This window comes from Mus caroli, chromosome 14 (genome assembly GCF_900094665.2).
Source record: "Mus caroli chromosome 14, CAROLI_EIJ_v1.1, whole genome shotgun sequence".
Lineage (NCBI taxonomy): Eukaryota > Metazoa > Chordata > Mammalia > Rodentia > Muridae > Mus > Mus caroli.
The window spans coordinates 66,960,283-66,980,424 of NC_034583.1; the positions used below are offsets into that span (position 1 = coordinate 66,960,283).

The 20,142-nt window shown below is 43.6% G+C and overlaps 1 protein-coding gene across 1 annotated transcript in view; it reads right to left on the reverse strand.

The window, feature by feature from the left end:
* Window positions 1-4,804: 4,804 nt before the first annotated feature.
* Gpalpp1 (GPALPP motifs containing 1) overlaps window positions 4,805-20,142 on the reverse strand; it is a 24,515-nt gene continuing 9,177 nt past the window's right edge. Inside the window, exons 5-8 of the mRNA XM_021182475.1 lie at window positions 17,985-18,116; window positions 17,366-17,530; window positions 13,856-13,954; window positions 4,805-9,381 (exon numbers count right to left, since the gene is read on the reverse strand). Of these exons, the coding sequence (XP_021038134.1) occupies window positions 9,163-9,381; window positions 13,856-13,954; window positions 17,366-17,530; window positions 17,985-18,116 (615 nt within the window). The 3' untranslated portion in view covers window positions 4,805-9,162. The remainder of the gene's footprint in view (window positions 9,382-13,855; window positions 13,955-17,365; window positions 17,531-17,984; window positions 18,117-20,142) is intronic.

Genomic DNA, 20,142 nt, shown 5'->3' on the forward strand with positions numbered 1-20,142 from the left:
CTGACCTGCGGGTGGGGACACTTTCTGTCCACCTTCAGACAAGGACTTCCCTTGTTACCTCATTCCCTAAAGACCAATCAGTTTAAAGGGTTCACTGTTCCGCCAATCATATTGTGGCTAGTTGCTGATGCTCTATTCTGCCCCTGGAAACCATATAAAAACTCGCCGAACAGGCGCCAGGGGTCGCTGCTTCTCCTTTGGGTCTGGGACAACTCCAGTGCGCTAGCGGGAACAATAAATTCCTCTTTCTTTTTGCATGGATCCCGGCTCCACATGGTTCACTCGGGGTCCCTGGTAAGCTAAGGCTTCCCGGCGTCTTACAGTGCCAAACACCCATGATTGAGTGGCTGATGACTTTCACAGATTTGAAATGCTGTTCTCGAATTTGCATCTGCTTGGGAACTTCCCATTATTGCCGAGCTTTAATTTTGTCTTGACCTCATCCTTGAAGGACGTTCACTTTTGCTGTCATTTTGTTTTTAAATGAGAGGATCTTGAGCATGCGTAGATGCAGAGAGAGAACAGGAACTGGCAGAAGGGCAGATGCGGATGAAATGGGATCACAAAGGACGACAGACCTAAGGAGCAAATCTGCTTGTCTACCTCAGCAAGGCAGTATGTGCTCTGAGTTCTTCAAGGCTTTCCCTCCTGGATAATGTGAGGTACAATTACTCTTGTGTCATTGTCACAAAATCCCCCACAGCAACAATCTAAAGGAAGAATTTAATCTAAAAGATTTATTTTGACCCGTGGTTTCAAGGCCTCAGTCCTTGGTCAGTTGCTCTGTGCCTTTAGCCCAAGCATCATGGTGCTGCCATGTGACAGAGACATTTCTCACCTCATGAAGGACAGGAAGCTGAGATGGAAGAATACAGGAAGAGGTCAGGGTCCCATTTAGCAGCCATCTCCCAGTGATACCAGTTCAGCGACCTGCTTCCCCAACTAGGTTCTACTTCGTATCTTACACCACCTCCTACTAATGATCTTATTATGACTCAATATGCTAATCTACCCATTAGATCAGAACCCACAGGATCTGCCTGTCTCCTGAAATCCACCCCCAACCCCAAACATATGTAGAGGTGCTTTACTAATCTCCTAGGTGCGCCTCGATCCAGTCAAGTTAACAAGGTTACCATCTGGGGTCCTATTTCTTGAGAGTTAGTGGCAGTTAATGTTTGCTGAGGAAAGGGGAGACATTTCAATGGTGTGGCCAATGGGAAGTTGCTTATGTTTCTGCACCTAACTCCTCACCCATGCTCACGGAAGCAACCTTAATTAAATTCATTGGGTCACCAAAAAGAAAGAAACAGTGGAGGCTTGAGAGGGAATGGATCAGCAGCAGTAGGAGGGATGACTGGGTGAATTTAATCAAACTGCATCAAATACACGGATGGCAATGCCAAAATGAAATCTGTCATTGTATAGGATTAATGTACAGTAATTAATGATTAAATAGACTAGTCTCATATGTAGTGTCTCTCCCAGTTTGTTAGTCTCCTGTCGGGCTCTTCCCTGTCTAGTCTGAATCGCTATTCTTCTTCTGGCTCCCTAACCAGCATCTGTAGATTCTTGCCTTGGCATGGTTGCATCAGCAACAGACATCCTCTGTCATGGCATCTAAGCCATTCCAGGACCACTAACTTAGCTTTCTGCTTGTCTTCGTGCAGTTTTCTCTCTCTGGCCTTCGGTGCTTATCCTGGACCTTGAAGCCTCAGCTTATACTCTCAGCAAGTGCACTCTGATGCTCATCTAGGTAGAATGAAGGTTATCTGGTGTTTGTGGTTAAGATTCTGTAGATTAGAAAAATAGACATGTAAAATTTGAGCTCTCCCTCTCCTCTCTCTCTCCTCCCCTCCCCTCCCCTCCTCTGTGTGTGTGTGTGTGTGTGTGTGTGTGTGTGTGTGTGGGTGTGGGTGTGTGGGTGTGTGCGTGCATGCGCCTGGGAACAACCTATAGGAATAATCTGTTCTCTCCTTCTACTATGTGGGTTCCAGGGACTGAACTCAGGTTTTCAGGCTTGAGGACAAGTATCTGTACCCACTGAGTTTTTTCACCAGCCCTGGCTAATGTGTCTTTTTGAGAAGGATTCATCTATGTATTTGATGAGAGTTCCCCCAACAGTCCAGTTAACAGAATTTCTACTTATATGTCAGGCATACTTCCCCTAACTTTGTGACTCTATATTCACAGACTTACCAAGGCTAGTAACTAACCATTTTTGACTCCTGGTTTCTAGTATCAGATGTTGTGTGTGTCAGAGCTAATGCTGGGTGCCTTCCTCCACTACCATGCCTTATTTTATGTGTAAGTGTCAGTGCCTGTGTTATGAGCTGCCTGGGCTATGAGCTGTCTGATTTTGGTGCTGGGAACCAAACCTAAATCCTCTGCTGAGCAATCTATCCAGCCCCAGGTTCTCTCACGGAGTTCTCAGCCTTCATAATCCTCTGGGACAGTAGTTCTCAGCCTTAACAATGCTGCACCCCTTTAATACAGTTCCTCGTGCTGTGATGACCACCAGCCATACAATTATTTCTTTGCTACTCCATAGTTGTGATTTTGCTACTGTTATAAACTGCAATGCAAATATCTAACCTGTGTGACTCCCAAGTTGAGAACCATTGCTCTAGGTCTGCCAGTCTCCATCTGCTCCCAGGGGCAGGGTTACAGATTTGTATCGCTGTACTTCAAATTCAGGTTCAAATGCTTAACCCTCAAGCACTTAACTCACAGAGCCAGCTTCCCTTGTCCCTCCTCCTATCCAGGCTGTCTTCTTTGCAACATTGCTGACTGCAGAGGTTGACTGCTGACCCTCAGCTCTGCAGCTGAACCCCCTGCATTGGCTCTTCCTTTCTAGCTGGTCTCTTTCACTCTTCAATGCCCACACACCAGCAACAGCATCCACTGAGATTCACTGTAGCCCTTTCTTCTCAGCTCATGCCCAGGCTTGCCCTATGATCACAATCAGTACATGTACACGCCTCTGGCATGTGCTCAACAGATAGCACTAGTTGGTTCTGCAAATTGTCTGCCCCACTAGGCTGGGGAGTTGAAGGTCATGTCTTATTTATTTTTGTATTCTCAGATCAGCACCTTACATATTGTATAGGCTCGATAAATACATGGCAACAGGAGCTGACTTAGTGTTCTTTCCTAGACATTTGTCTAGAGTGGAAACAGTTTCGGGGGGAGGCTTCAACAGGCCATTCTTTCCTTGTGTTTTTCCTCTTCCTCTCAGTATGCTGCTAGATTTTTGGCTGTAGTTAATTACTGAGTTGGTTTAAATGACCCCAGAACCTTCTCCCGAATTCTAACAGAAACCCCAGAGCTCATTCTGGAACAAGCACAATTTGAGTCGTTAACACTTAAATCACTGCGGTTACTGCCTACGTTGGAGATTGGTAGTTTGCTAGGAACATAAGCAAAATCCACTTTGGAACAGCTTCCTGTGCAAGAACAATCCCTCGCCTTCTTGTCTCTGAAAGCATACATTTACGAATTATCTAATTGCTGTGTCTGAGAGGCTGGAAGCACCATAGCAACTTATTTAATTGCTAATGATAATACAACTATAAATTAAAAATGACCTCTACTCAAATCCACCGAAAAGCCATGCCTAACTACTCCATGCTAGGCTTTTGCCAATGGTAGGTTTCTCTTTGCCCTCCTCTAGATTTTGCTTGCCATGAATATATGCCATTGTTCTGAGAACTATGCCTTCCCTTCCTCTGAGTGATCCTATGGTTCAGAATCAAGAAATACACACAGCACTGAGAGAACCCAAGGACACCCAGTCCAAGTCACCCTGACCCCTGATTGACAGCTAACTTCGGGTTGCTAACACTACATCCTGTCTTGGGCTTGAAGGAGTGAAGTCCAGTCTGTGTGCTACCCTGACTAACCTGTATCCAGGGCCACAGTAGCCACTGCTCTTCTATGTAAGAGATGTGATTGATTGCGGGGTTGGGGCTTTCTAGCTGCTGACTGGGTTGGAGTTGGAAATCCTATTTTTTCATTATTTTCTTATTTGTGGAGGGGAAAGTCTAAATATATCCTTTTGAATTGCGGTGTGACTTATAAATGACAGCAGGCTGTGGTGAGCTAACTGCGATGGCCTTACTCTCCATCGTCCCTGTTTGTGGTAGATGTTAGTTAGGGGTTTGAGGGCGGTGAACGAGGAGGGGACGAGCACGCATTTTAGACACAGTCCATCTCCTGGACAGCACCAAACACCAGCCACAAAGCTAATGTGCGCCCTGTGTGACTGCCCCCTCCCACTGCTGTTCTTCACAAAGATTCTGAGACGTGGATTAGCAGTTACCTACTGTAAAGGAGATTCACAATGGGCAGACGTGGACACTGACAAATCTGGGGTGAACTCAGGACTGATGACATACCTACCATAAGAAACACTGGAATTTTCATTAGAACCCTGGCGGGAATCAAAGGTAAGATGGACTCCATGGTCCCAGCACAGGCTTTTGACCCTGTAGTCAGTTCCATGATAGTGCTTCTCGCTCATCGCAGCTGGACTGGAAAACATGGTGCAGCCCATGCAGGCCTTTAGCCTGTGATTCTCCTGCCTTAGGCTCAATAGTGGGGTTGCAGGTCTGTGCCACCAGCATCTTCACTCCTCCCTCCCACCCCCTGAATTCTTTTTCTCCTTCCCATCCCCTGCATAATAGCCCACAATGACTGGCTAACCAGAAGAAACCTGTCCAGGATATCCTTGCTGCCAGTACTGCTTGCTTCAGGAAAGCTAAGAATATCAAAACAAAGAAAAACAAAAGAGGAAGATTCCAACTTCTCAGATATAGAGGACATTTTATTCATATATGTATATATAAAACTATACTTCAAAACGATCCTTTTCTAAGCAGCCTTTCGTAAATGAAACGGCTACAAGGAGTATACAACCTTTTCACCTTGTACACACCATGGTCACAGTTAAACAATTTCTGGGTGGTGCTGAGAACTGGGGTTGGAGCCAGGACTTCACACTCACCCACATGCCTGGGCCCCGTTAGAGTGGGTTTTTAAAGCTGTGAACAAAACAAAACAACAACCACAACCAAACAAAAGGCTCTTCCACAGCAGCACAAGGCTCTGTAACTGCAGCCCGGACGGAGCCTCAGGAGGGCAGCAGAAGTCAGGTAGGTGATGCTCCGTGGGCTCTCATCTGGAGCCACTTTCCTCCATGTAGACTCCTCCTCTCAGGTAAAACGCCCTGGAGAGGCTTTTCTAGAAACACCTATAACACCATGGAGAAGTGGAAGCGGACGAGGCCTTGAGTTTACGAGCTCTGCCCCACTGTCGTGTATTTCAGGATGGTATCAACATGATTAGTCTGCATAAGAACCAGAAGTATCATGTAACGGCGAATGATTTATGTGACTCTGAAACATGGAAGGCTCTCAGATATATACACATAGCAATCTCACACCTAACAAAGGATAAATGAATAAGTGAATGTATTCTTAAAGCTAAATAAATGAAAAAACTCACGTAGACTATGTCCCCCACCCCACAAGCAGGGCTCAGTTTTCCCTGTGGAGGCCAATCTGAAAGTCTTATCCTGGGTTGGCCAGGTCCTCTCTTGTTTTAGTCCCTCATCTTCCCCTACTACTAAAACCAACCGTCTGCTCACCAGTGGTATGGATACTGTTTGAGGCTGAGAGTCGGACCTGGACAAGGCCGTCCAGGGAATTGATGGCCAACGTTAGTGGTGAGACACCAGGGTTTGACCTGGTGCTAATAACTCCTTTCTTCTTCCCTCCCTGTAAAACATGGCCAGGGGTTGCAGGGCTGCTTTTATTAGGAAATGCTGACTGTCAGGGCAGTGGACTCCAGCAGGCCTCTGCTCTCTGAAAGATGGGATGATACGAGGAACATCTTTCTGTAATGCACACAGAGCTGCTTCATTTTTTTATGGTCAATATTAATTGAGATTTATGTCTCCATGTGGCCAAACCTCCCTGGAAATGGCATCTACTTTACTGCAACTGTCATCTGGGTGACAGAAAATAGCACTGGCTCCAGGGTGCCAGCGAGGTAATCATACATCTGGTGGGCTGTCCTTCATCTGAGGTCACAGGAAATAGTAAGCATAGTACAGATACTCCTAGCCCCTTCCACTGAGAAAGCAAGGCCAACGAGTGTCCAGAAGTGGTATTTTTACTTTTAAGATTTATTTATTTTTAAAGTTATGAGTCTGAGTGTCATTTTGTTCATGGGCACAGATGACCATGGAGGCCAGAAGAGGGGTCAGACCCCCTGCAGCTGGAGTTACAGGGAGTGTGGACACCAGATGTAGGTGCTGGGAACTGAGTCAGGTGATCTGCAAGAGCTGTACATGCTCTTTACGTAGGAGCCTCTCTGCCGACGGTTACCTCCTTTAAAAAGATTGCTTTCTTATTATTTTAACTTTAAAAAGAGGCTGGAGAAATGGCTCAGTGGTTAAGAGCACCGACTGCTCTTCCAAAGGTCCTGAGTTCAAATCCCAGCAACCACATTGTGGCTCACAACCATCCCTAACGAAATCTGATGCCCTCTTCTAGAGTGTCTGAAGACAGCTACAGTGTACTTACATATAATAACTTTTAAAAGTAACACATTTCACAAAATATGTTAGGTTTTCTAATAGCTAAAAAAACATTTTCCTCTCATTGGGGGGTGGGGAATAATCACAATATGAAAAGGACAGAATAAATACTCCTTTTTCTTGGATTTTTGAGACAGGGTCTCTCTACACAGCCCTGGCTGTCCTGGAATTCACTCTGTAGAGCAGGCTGGCCTTGAGCTCACAGAGATGTGCCTGCCTCTGCCTTCCAAGTGCTGGGATTAAAGGCACTCATCACCATGCTAGTCAGAATTAATACTCTTGTATAAAGTTTTATATGCGGAAACCCATTCACTTTAGCCAAAGGGTAGGTCTGTCCAAATCTATGGGGACAAGAAGTCTCTTTAATTTACTCAAAATAATTCAGGTTTTAAGAAGCAGCAGTCCTTGAATAGGCTGTTTATACTAGTATAAAAATTGTGCCACTATTAAGAAATACTTTATATTGTAATTTGAACAGTTTGCCCAATTTTTATAAAGTTCACACGTATTGGGAATCAAAACATTTTCCCATTACAACTCTATGCTTTGTAAAAACTAGAATACAGAGTCAGCAGAACAAAAAGCCTGCTAGAAATGCCCAGAATTCGCATTTAGCTTTTCTCTCCCTCTTTAGGAGCGTCTGTTTAACAGCCCAAGAGGCAGTGCTTACAGCACTAAAGCACATAACGCGCCCACTGGGTGGTTGCCAGTGCAGACTCCCCATTTCCAGTGATTATTTGGTTATTTTTTAAAAGCCATTCAGAATTAATATTCCAGTAAACCAGATACAAAGTGCTATATACATATATGAATCAGATGATCCCATGTGATGTTCCAAGATGCAGGCAGCTTTGTCGAGACCATAAAGACAGCGTCCTAGACTTCACATGGATGACAATAGGTGAGTATAATGTCCTTCAGATTGCCTCCCCTACAAATATTTACGATTAAAATCACAATATTTCCTTAACCTGAGATAATCCAAACAGCTTCTTTACCTTAAAACCAATAAAAACAATTAACAACCTGACAGGCACTAAATAAATACAACAGCAGGAAGGGCAAAACCCTATGCTCTGTGTACACTAGGTTCAGTTTGGAAGACAAGCCAAGAAATTTAAAGTTGATGGATTTGCAAGGGCCTGTGTGATGGTTTGTATGTGCTTAGCCCAGAGAGTGGCACTATTAGAAGGTGTGGCCTGTTGGAGTAGGTGTGTCACTGTGGGTGTGGGCTTTAAGACCTCATCCTAGCTGCCTGAAAGCCAGGATTCTGCTAGCAGCCTTCAGATGAAGATGTTGAACTCTCAGTTCCTCCTGCACCATGCCTGCCTGGATGCTGCCATGCTCCCACCCTGATGATAATGGACTGAACCTCTGAACCTGTAAGCCAGCCCTAATTAAATGTCCTCACAAGAGTTGTCTCGGTCATGGTGTCTGTTCACAGAGGTAAAACCCTAACTAAGACAGCCTGACACAATGATTCTAGGGCAGGTTAAATATATTTGAAGAAAAATGTCCAGACTGTGGTAGAGAGTATACAGTCTCACCCAGAACTAAGGAAACATGTAAGACACCATAAAAAATTAGGGGCTGTAGTATTGTGGGATGGACTCTTAAAATAATTATATGAAGAAAAGCCAAGAACACCCAAAAACATTCCATTCTATATAAGAACACTGATTGTCTGTTCCCATAGTACTTTAAAGGAGAAACAGACCATGGCAAATTTATATGTTTTTAAAGATCATTCTCTAACAAATTATGGTGGTCAGACAAACATCACACGGGGAAATCTCTCTGACGTAACAATGCAGTAAGCTGAAAAACATTTTAAAGTTTATATTATCCTTTAAAATCACACCCGAATATCAATATCTATTTCATAATACTACAAATCACGAGGAGCTTAAGAAGCATCCTCAGCTCTTACACAATTCCTTAACCAACATCACAGACTCTCGTCAGATGGATACATGGGATTATGGATATTTAAGGCATACCAGCTGACACTCAACTTACAGAGGCCTCTGAAGCAATGCATTTTTTTCTAACTGTAATGTTGTTCAAAGAACGGTATGGTGGCACTCACCTATAATCCCAGCACTTGGGGACAGAGGCAGGTGGATCTCTGTGAGTTTGAGGCCAGCTTGCTAGTAGTATACATAGTTCTGGGCCAGCCAAGGTTACACAGTGAGACCCCGTCTTAAAAATCAACAAGCAAGTGAACAATTAAACACACACAAATGCCCCCAGTCCCTTTCCTTTTTCTCTAATGGACCACACGACCCCTCAAGCTGCACACCACACTCTGTGAGGAGCCCTTTCTCTTCATTGAAACCCTTTTCTAGTAGCAATGTCCTGTTGGGCTATTGTGAAGACAAAGCTTTTTTCCCCAATATCTCCCCTCCCCCAACTTTTCAAAAGTCACAATTTATAAAAATGTAGACCCTGAATCTACTTTATACAAAAGGAGACATATTTGTGCACATAATTACTATTGACAAAGGTATATTCTGAGGGGTTCGGGCTGATCAGTATACGTGTACCTCACTGAAGTACACTTATAAAAACATGTTGCCTTTGCCGTGTGAAAACCGGGTGTTTAGTTCTCTGGATTTCTTTATTAGGGCTTTTTTCTGAGCCTCATCAAACCGATTAACCTTGAGATCTTTATCACGGTCAAATGGTATTCTCTCCTGGTGCTTGTTTTTATCTTCAGCAGCTTTACTCTTTAACTTCTTATGATGAATGTCCATGAGGGATTCTGATCTTTTTGACTCCTAGGGAAAGTAGAACAGAAGTAAACACCTTAGCCCAGGTGTGTTACAGACAGTCTACAACCATGGAGCAGAGAAGACCAGTGCATGTGAATAAGAGATGTTTGCAAGCCCTGATGGGGTCTTCTCGATCCAAGACAGCATGCATGCAGAAAATGTATACCTGTGGCAAATATGACTCAGATGGAATGAAGACATCTACCAGCTACATGTAGCAAGAGTTAAAAAAGGAAGGCAGCAGGGTCACATGGTTACTTAAGTCCTAACAGGAATGTAAACCAACAACAAGGGTGTGAAAGAAGGACACTCTTATTCTCATGTCAGACACAAAAGAGGCACTGACAGCTGGGAGCCAAACCAGACGTGAGTATGAAAATGCAGAGCACAGATGCAGCCTAATTGTAGGCCTGCACACAGAGTACATGGCCAGAGCTCAAGGGGCCTCACCCACTACTTTGCTTGTACTCCCCCCAACCCCATTCCTCTTAGTTCCTGCTGATGCTCACACTTTCAGGTCTATCTAGACAGCATTTGCAGACAAGGTCTGTGCTAAGCAATTGGTTTAAGAAGTTTAGGGATTTGCTGTAGACCTCTGAGTAGACTAGCCTGGGACAGAAGGACCAGGGATTCCTCCAAGCTGGGTGTACATGTACACACACCCAGGACTGCATAGAACGGGCATTCAGGACCAGGGAAAGTGGGAGTCATTTTAAGGTCATTCACAATGATTGCTAGTTAGTTAGTTTCTTTTCAAAGATTTAAAAAAAAAAAAAGTGTGTTCATGTGATCGTGCATGGGTTTCTGTGCACCACATGTATGCAAGAGTCCACAGCGGCCAAAAAGGGATTGGAGTCCCTGGAACTGGAGTCATAGGCGGTTGTGAGACATCCGGGGGTGCTGAAAACTGAACTCAGGTTCTCTGCAAGATCAGTAAGCACTGTTAACTGCTGAGCCAGCTCTGCAGCCCTCATTTAGTCTTCCTTAAAACAAAGCATCTGTAAGGGACCTTCCTTCAAGGCGATGAAGGGACAGGGCCTCAGGTAACCCAGGCTGGCCTGGCCTCCAACTTGCTTGCTGTGTAGCCAAGGCTGGCCGTCAATTCCTGACCCCTCCTGCTTCCACTGCCCCAATGCTCCACCACACCTGACTCTTTTTCTAATTCTCAAACACAGTTCTTTTAATTTTTTTTAAAGACAGATATAAAATATTGGGTTCTATTATACATATTTCCTCTAAGAGCATAGTGCTTTTGTTGGAATGCTTTAAAAAGAGGGGGAATGGCAGAAAGGATATATTTTGTTTAAAAACTGTAACTGTTAAGGCCCTGACTATGTCAAAGAATACCCATGAAAACAACATAGTAAAGACAGCTCAGCGAACACAGAGCAAGCGAACGGTAAGTGATGTGGAGTGGGGTTGGGTATTGGGGGTGAATCTGCAATCCTGGCAGAGGTGGGAGGATCCAGAGTTTGAGGTCAGCCTGGACTACAAAGAAAGTTCTAGGTCAGCCTGACATCTGCTCAGTCGTGAGCCTCTGTCTTGAAAAAAATCAAACGGCAACTGTCTGTCAAGTAGAGGGTGTAGCTTAGTGGTAGGGAATATACAGACTGTTCAATTCCCAGCACCCGAACCAAAACAATGCTTGTAATTTCCAAAACTTTAGGAAATTGAGAGCAACTTACCTTGAATACAATGGCTTTCAGATTCTTTAATTTATTTTGTGTGTGTGGCTGGGGTTGTGGGGTTGGGTGTGGAGGTCAGAGAACAACTAGTGGGAACTGATTCTTTGTCCCATGTGGATCCCAGGGACTGAATCAGGTTATCAGGCTTGGTGCCAGGTGTCTTGACCCACTGAGCTGTCTCATGGCCCTAGGGCAGCTTTAGCCTGGCTTCTGAATGCTCATGCTTACTTTCTGGTTGACTGGTTTGTAGTTGCATGGCACTACTTTAAAGAGTGTCCAGTTCATCAAAAGGAGAGGGTTACACAGCAGTTTCATAGTAAGACTATATTACTGCTTTGAACAGTAAATGTCATAGTATTTGGAATTTCATATAAGATTAAAATGTTCATTTCTTGGATACATTAAAAGTAAATTGCAGAAATCACTATATGCTCCCTAAACACTTCGGCACATTCATGGCCAGACTCAATATTCATTTATATTTCCTCCTAACAGTGAAATTGAACATACAGCTAGTAGGTGTACATTCACTGATATTTTCTAATTCAACCCCTCATGAGATCTTGGCCATTTCTATATCATTCCAGTAAGCTCTCAATGTCACTCCTTGATAAATCCTCCTGTTCCAACAGCCACCACTGGACAAAAAAAATCCACCCTGCACATGGCGAGTCCACCCAGTGAGTGCTCCTGGCTAGTCAGACTCTACCACTTGGGGTAATTACTCCGGCTCACGGGTTCTGGTGCAGTCACTCATAATCTACTACATTTTATTATGAGTATTCCACTTTATGCTCTCTGGTGGACACCTAGGCTGTTAGAGCGATAGCTACTATGAATCACCTCCTGTTGATATTTTTGCATCTTCTTGGGGCTACTGCAAATAGTGTTCTATTTTTTGGGAGCCATGTTTCCAGTGTCACACTGCAGGTGTCTGGTTTTATAAGAATGTTGGTTTGGAAAAGATCCGGCTAATGAATTTTTAGCCATTCTTTCTAAGATAACCCATTATGGTTATAAACATATGTCCCACATGTTTCAAAAAGTTATGTTCTTTTTCATGTCTACATATCCTGACTTTCATTTTCATTTCCTCTTTAGATTTTTTTTTTTAAGATTTATTTATTTTATGTATGTGAGTACACTGTAGCTGTCTTCAGACACACCAGAAGAGGGTATCAGATCCCATTACAGATGGTCGAGAGCCACCATGTGGTTGCTGGGAATTGAACTCAGGACCTCTGGAAGAGCAGAGCAGTCAGTGCTCTTAACTGCTGAGTCATCTTTCTAACACCATTCTCTCTGGATTTTTTTTTTTTTTAAGATTTATTTATTGATTATATGTAAGTACACTGTAGCTGTCTTCAGACACTCCAGAAGAGGGAGTCAAATCTCGTTACAGATGGTTGTGATCCACCATGTGGTTGCTGGGATTTGAACTCCGGACCTTCGGAAGAGCAGTCGGGTGCTCTTACCCACTGAGCCATCTCTCCAGCCCCTTCTCTCTGGATTTTTATGTTTCCCAGTTATGGATGTCTTTTAGGTTATCCTGAACCCAGGCAATGTGGTCTACATGACTATAGCTCTTCCAGCTATACTGGGACTTGACTCCTGAGCTTGTTGGCTTAAGCAAGTGTTTCAGTTTTTCAAACACATTTCATGCGTGTTTTTCTGTAATCAGTAAACTGGTTGCAGTCACACATGGTCAAGAAATCAGTTTTTACACAGTTTTCATGAACTCAGACACCCAGAACAAAGATACTTCTCCTAAACGCCTAAAGCCTTTGGGCGGCCAATGGCTTCAAACAACACTTATTGTTTGAGCTAGGTTACTCCCCAGGTTTTGAAAGAGAAACTAGAACAAAATATGAAAAATGATATATTAATAGGGACCTTAATTTATAAACTTAGATTCAATTAAGTTTTAAAGTTTTTTCTCCAATATATACATCTTCCCATCAAATTTGCATATAATTTAAAAAGTTATACACTAAGGATCTCTATGAGTAAACAGAGCTCTTGCTTTCTGATCAAGTGCCCTTGGTAATTACATTTTGTGTGTGTGTGTGTGTGTGTGTGTGTTTGAGACAAGGTCTTACTATAAAGCCTTGGTTGACCTGGAACTCGGTGTGTAGACCAGGCTGGTCTTGAACTCACAAAGATGCTCCTACCGCTGCCTGCTGAGTGCTGTGATTAAATGCATGAGCCACCATACCCAGCAGGAATTAAACTTTTAATACAAGATTTGGTAGGTAAGAATTAAAAGTTGAAGACATCTTATCAAATATATGAAAGGTTCTTACGCAAATGTTCATAGATAACAGAATCAAGTCTTTTTCAGGTCGGAGACAGATATGTCTGAAGTAAAAGGAGATGAATGTGGCAGTTTAAACATGCCTTTTTTTTTTTTTTTTTTTTTTTTTTGGACTTGCATACTTAGCTGTTTGGAACATAGTTGTTTCCTTCCTGAATTTTAAAGATAAGACTGATGCCTCACATCACAGTGTTCAGAGGTGAGATGCTGGTATTGCTATTTTCATTCTTTTCCTTTATAATCTAAGTAAAGCTGATTTTAAATAATCAGTGAGAGAGAGAGAGACAGAGAAAAACTAAGAAAAATAAAAACAATAGAATAAAAACAGAAAAATATGAGACCGGCAAACTGAAGGACAAGTCAGAGGGTAGCCTGGGCTATGTAGTAAAATCTCAGCACAAAACAAAGGAAATGGAAACAAGAGGAAGAGAGAGAAGGGAAGAAGAGACTATATCTTTATGTATTTTATTTTCTTACTTACATTGTATGAGGATACTTGCTCGGCCAGTCTCTTATCCCTTCCTGACAATATGTTTTCTTCATCTTTCTTACTGAATGACTTCCTTGCTTCTTGTATTTCCTGAAGAATGAACATAATAACATCACTTAAAATAAAATTAAAAAGAAATACAATTAATTTTACTTAGATTAAATGACAAGAAACTGAACTAAAGCCAGGCCTGCTGAATGCCTCGAAGTCAGAAATAGCAACACTCCTCCTTGAGAAGGAGTCAGTCAGTGCAAGAGCCTGGGGTGTCCAGAAAAGGGGAACAATAAGATCAAAGCAAACAATCACCCAGCTGGGGGACTCGGGATGAGGCTGGACTAGAAATGGCAAAATCTAGGGAAACAGCACACAAGAGCTCTTCCACTGCTGTTTTCAAAAATAGTAAAAGGAAAAACACAAGCTATATGCATCCCGACAAAGGAGGAGGGAAAGAAGAAAGAAACAGAGGACACCATCACCATTCAGGGGTGGTCTGAGTGTCTATAGAATACCCAAGAAACCTGCTAACAGACTGCAACAGAAGCAAGGAGAGCAGAGGTTCGTGACACAAAGTCAGAGAGAGAATAAACCACGGCAGAGAGAAACTAAACACCCCATTTGCAAACACATGCACACACACACTTGGATTACCCTGTAAAGGGCTACAGTGGTACTCTAGAGATACCAGAACGAGACAGCTACACAACACGAGTGGACACCATTCTGAAGTTATATTTCAAAACTGCTTTCTGCTTATGAAAACCTCATATAATTTCTGGCATCCTCATGGAGACTCGCAACTCCAGTCTCAGGGATCTAACAGCCTCTTCTGGCCTCTGTGAGCATCATGCATGCATATGATACACAGACATACAAACAAGCAAAATACTTGTACACATTAAAAAACAATAAAATAAGAACTTTAAAAATAATCAGCTAAGAGCAGTGGGCAGCTTAAGTCTGTAACCCCAGCGCTGGGAAAAAGGCAGGAAGACTGCTGAGTGAGAGACTAGCCCAAGCCAGAGTAAAACCTCGCCCTGACAAAACCAAAACAGGCACTCAGAGCCACTAGCCTCGGATTACTTAGAGTTGACATCACGTGTTGTTTTTCCTTCTCCTGTGCACACTGAGCTACCTCACCTGTTACTCTACTCAAATGTCTTCTCGTCTTCGGGACCAAAGAGTAGTGACGATGCTGCACAGTGCACAGCAGTTTGCTAGAGTGTGGAGAGCGCATCACCACACCCACACCTGACCACTTTTACAAATAAAAATCTTTTCCATTTTAATTCAGGGCGGGGGGGACCCATGCCATGGCGGGCAGGCGGGCACTCGGACGGCAGAGGACAACCTAGGAGTCATTTCTGTCTCTCCACCCCGTGGGTCCTGGCGATTGAGCTTAGGCCATCCTGCTTGGGAGTAAGCACCTGTGCCCACTGGCAATGCCACTGCCCGAGACCTTAGCACTTCTAACTCCTAAGCAACTCTCCACAGAATAAAGCCCCACAGACGGCTTTCACCTTATCCTTTTCTTTCTATCACTTACAACCAAACACAAGAATTCAACTCCCAGCTACATGTGCTAAACAGAAATCCTTAGATGCGGGGGATGATAAACAAGATAAAATAAGTCAAATATAGACCTGTTAGATCAGAACTGACAGAGCGATCATCACAGGTGACAGACATTTAAGACTTACGTGGAACACTTGATAGAAATGAAAACATTTCAAGGGAGTAAGTTTAATGAGTACCGCTGGGGACCTTGGTTCAGATCCTAACACTCAATAGAGTACTTCTTAATAACAAAAGTTTAATAACTAAGATACTTTATGTATACAGGCTCTTATGTTTGTGTCCTTTGTTGGACACAGCAGTGGAGGTGCTCTTTGGCTACACGGGCAGTGACCGAGCTTACGCAGCTGATGCAAGCACTCTGAGAGATCCCTAGGTATCATTTCATTCACTAGGTTCATTTACTTTTAAAGACAATTAAGTTATCATTCCATGTATAGTATAATGGGGCACAAAGTCCAGGGAATTTGAAGTTAGAAACTTGAAAATGAATGTTTTTCAGCGGTTACTTACTAGCTCCGTGACAAGCCATGAAGGGTGGCTTCCTGTCCAAAAAACAAAGGCACTGAACCCAGATCTGGAGCCTCCCTTAGGTTTTAAAAATGGCAGCAGACTGGAGAATGGGAACAAGGAGTGGGACTTTTCTTCTATTCTGCAGAGGGTGATCCATGTCTTTGCTTCAGAACATAATCTCAGAAGGAAGTAATGCAGGGGCTGGCACGACGCTATGGTCAGGAAGGGAATGGGCCCAGGGTGAAAACGTCAAGAGGGTGGGTGGTGTGACAACGGGGAGCATTAAGGGTTCAATGAAATACCAGGGTGACAATAACGAGGAAGGGCACAGGATGAAGAACGGAGAAGTTGCAGCAGACACGAGGGAGCCAAGCAGACCAGATACGGGTGAAAGCGGGGCTCTGTCTGCAGACTGCTGTCCCCCATCAAAACTGCTGAGGACTGTCGCTCTTTTATTCTTTAGTTAACCATAATTGTACAGACTGGAAGTAAGGATAGCTTCTAACAAGAAACTTCCCCCTAACCGGGCAGTGGTGGCACACGCCTTTAATCTCAGCACTTGGGAGGCAGAGGCAAGAGGATCTCTGAGTTCGAGGCCAGCCTGGTCTACAGAGTGAGTTCCAGGACATTCAGGGCTACACAGAGAAACCCTGTCTCAAAAAAAACAAAAAAAAAAAAAAACAAAAAAAAAGAAAACAGAAACTTCCCTCTAGACCACAGACAAGTGCTTCGATGTGAAGTAACTTTGTGCAGCACTTCGAGGTGGCCGTGAGAACAGACAGCATTTGGAATAATTAACTAAAAGCACTGAAACACAGTGAGAAACAATGGTGGTGGCTGACAGCTAGCAGACAGTCAAGGGCAATGGCTAACAGAGCTTAAGCCAGAGAGGAACAACGAGAGGCTTTGACCATCCCTAGCTGGGCCACCAGCACGTAACAGCGCATCTCTCCTACTGGACCATGGAGCATGCGGGCTATCCATTAACTTTACGACAGCCCAGAGAACTAATCAACTTGGTAGCAATTACTGGATTCTTGTCTCGGCTTAGCTTCCGAACTGCAATAACCTGAGACAAGGGAGGTCTTGGAAACCCCTACCCCTCTCAAGAGTTCCAATTTCTCTTAATTTCTCACTTTTCCTCGATTTCTCACAGCTCTGTAACTCTCCTGAATAAAGCTTGCTTCCACTTTGCATAATGCCACTGGTACCCGTGTTTTCAGTCTTCATCTGTGTGAGACAATGAACCCAGAGCCACCATCCCAAGTCCTTGGGTCATGTACAACTGTCCTGCTGCCCTCAACACCCTGCACCAGTGGTACCCCTAACTAATCTTGTATGGTGTCTTTGCAAGTTCAAGCCAAACCAGACAGAGCACACGAACAAAAATCAAGAAAAACAAAACCACCCTGTTACCTTAGCTTTCCTCTCCCGGTCAGCTGGGGTGTCTGTCCAGACGGATCGGTCTCCGGATTTGTCATCTGCTCTTCTCTTAAAGGTTCTTGGCCCCAGACCGAATTCTTTCATTTCTGGTGGAAGCTCAGTCATCCAGGACTCTCTTGTAATTGGTTTAGATGAATCCTGCATGAGAAAGTGAGAAACAAGGTAATAGCTGTGCATGGTGGTCTGGGCCATGGGGTACAGCTCTGGGGAGACAGGCTAGCAGATTTCTATGTGTTCAAAGTCAGTGCTGGCTACATGGTGAGTTCTAGGCTAGCCAGGACTACAGAGTGAGACCCTGTCTCAAAACGAAAACCCAAAACTACATAAACAAAACAATAATGCATGCACACATACACGTTCTCTGCTACCACTTGGAGGGTAGAAAGTTGATTCAGCGGCTGCTTGCTGCTCTTGTAAAGGATACGGGTTCAGTTCCTAGCACTCACATGGTGGCTGAAAACCATTTGATTCAGTTCCAGGGGCTCTGATTCCCTCTTTCAACCTCCTCAGACACCAGCATGCACTTGGTATGCATGCAGGCAAAACACTCATTTGCATAAAATAAATCAATAAAAAACCTTTGAAAACTTACATCATCTCCTTTGGTCAATTTTTCCTTCATCCTCTGGGCCCTTTTTTCAAACTCTGTCGTAACGCTATAGTTAACTGGTCCTTTTGCAGGCATTGGTCCAACAATATCCTCATCTTCACCGCTCTCTGCTTCCTTTAAAACAAGATAGTATTAATCTAGGAAGAGACCAATAGGTTATAATGATCTTAAACTACCTGGATTTTAGCTGACTGGATTACACATAAGCAATAAGGCAAAAATAAAACAAAACAACAACCAAAAACCAACAACCAAAAACCCCATAAGCCCACAGTGCTAGCCCATCACTGAACAATGAGCTTTCCTGTGGCTTCCTTGATGACAGTGCCATAGCATGTAGACTGTGTCCCATGTCTCTTCCTATGTCATCAGGGACCTTATTATATTATTCCTAGTCATTCTTGTTCTCTATCTGTATGTGCACACGTGTGTGTGTGTGTGTGTGTGTGTGAGCTGTGTTGCTGGTAGGAACCCAAGCTTTGCATGTGTTAGGCAAGGGTGCTACCTCTGAGTTACACTTCCAGGCGTTCAGCCCTCTGATTGATGGACAAAGAGCTGGCTTTAGAATCCTTTACATGTAGCGTTCCTGATATTTATTGCCAATTGGTCAGAAATGACACATTTCAAAACTATTTTATTCTCTGTACATCAAATGCTCTTTGGGGTATGGCAAGTGAATCATGATATTATCAGCTATTGCGAAACTAGAACTATGTAACAGCTTCCAAAACACTGACACAGACATATCTGCTCAGTTCCCAGCACAGCCAACTTACTACAAAGTCACAATAGCTCTGTGTTAACCGCAGACTTCTTGCTTGAGGTTTAGATTTGGCATTTCTTTGACTGAGCTATCCCTTTCTGCTACCTTGTCTTTGACACCCAAGATTCTTTCTCATGTCCTGAACTTTGATGGTGAGGCTTAAGTCTAAGGTTCTTTGTCTTGCTAAACGTTTCATTTCAGTTTGGGTTTTCTTTAGTGATTCTTTGTTAAATTCTCCATTTAAATCTTGAATTGTTTTCATTATTTCATTCAACTGTTTCTATTTTCACAGACTTCGTTGAGGGATTTATTCATCCTTTCCTTAAGATCCTTGACTATATCCATAATTGCTATTTTAAGGGCCTTGCCTTAGGTTTCGGCTATATTGCATTTCTCAGGGCCTACTGTAACAGGGTCTGTCACTGGCTTCTGGCAGAGGCACAGTATCTTGGCTATTTATGTTTCTGTTTTGTACCAGGACCTATGCATCTGGAGTTACACTGTGTTGGTGTCCATATCAGGTCTTGTCTTTGTCGGGTGGGTTTTCTGTTCTCTGGTTGCTGTTACCCTCTCTGGATATTGAGCAGGGGTGGGCCTCTGGTAGACAGTGCTTCTGTAGGGTAATGGGTGAAGAAAGGACTGTAGATGGGCTAGGAGGAAAGGCTAAGAGGGACTAAGGTAAAGAGCTAGGGGTACTAGGGCCCACATGAAGAGGCGAGTCCTCAGAGAATGTAGGTGGGTGATCAGAGGGGCTCCTGCAAGCAGGCTGCTATGGGACTAAGAACAGGTCTGGACAGGTCCTTATAGAGGACAGAAAGGACAGTGAAAATCGCCACCCCCTGAATCCCAGCCCAGTGTAGCCAGGGAGGCCCCCAGTAGAACAGGATGCAGTTCTAGCCCATTCACTGACACAAAGGAGTGAATGGGCTAGAACTGCATCCTGTTCTTTAGTCACAGTGATAAACAGTTCCCAGGTATGACTCTGACAGATGCTGTGATATCTCAAGGCTTATAGTTTCTCCTTGCCCTCAGCAGATTTATTACATCAAATAACAACATGCATGCCCTTTGGTTCTGACAGCTTCTGTGCCTTATTTAATTTTTTTGAGCTCACAGGATAAGGCGTTCATTCATAGTCTTTTCATTTCCTCTTTAACCTAACAATAGCTTTCTACCTGGGGCTGTTCTCTTTAAACTCATACAAGTATAATTAAATAGTTTCATCCCTGCTCTTGTGGCTTACTTTGAAGTGCACACACACACACACACACACTCACATGAGTAACTGTGGTGGGCTCTGTCATTCAATGCCACAGTTGGTTCTTACAATAAAACTATGAAATAATATTCTTGATTTTTTTTTTTTTTGTAGTGAAG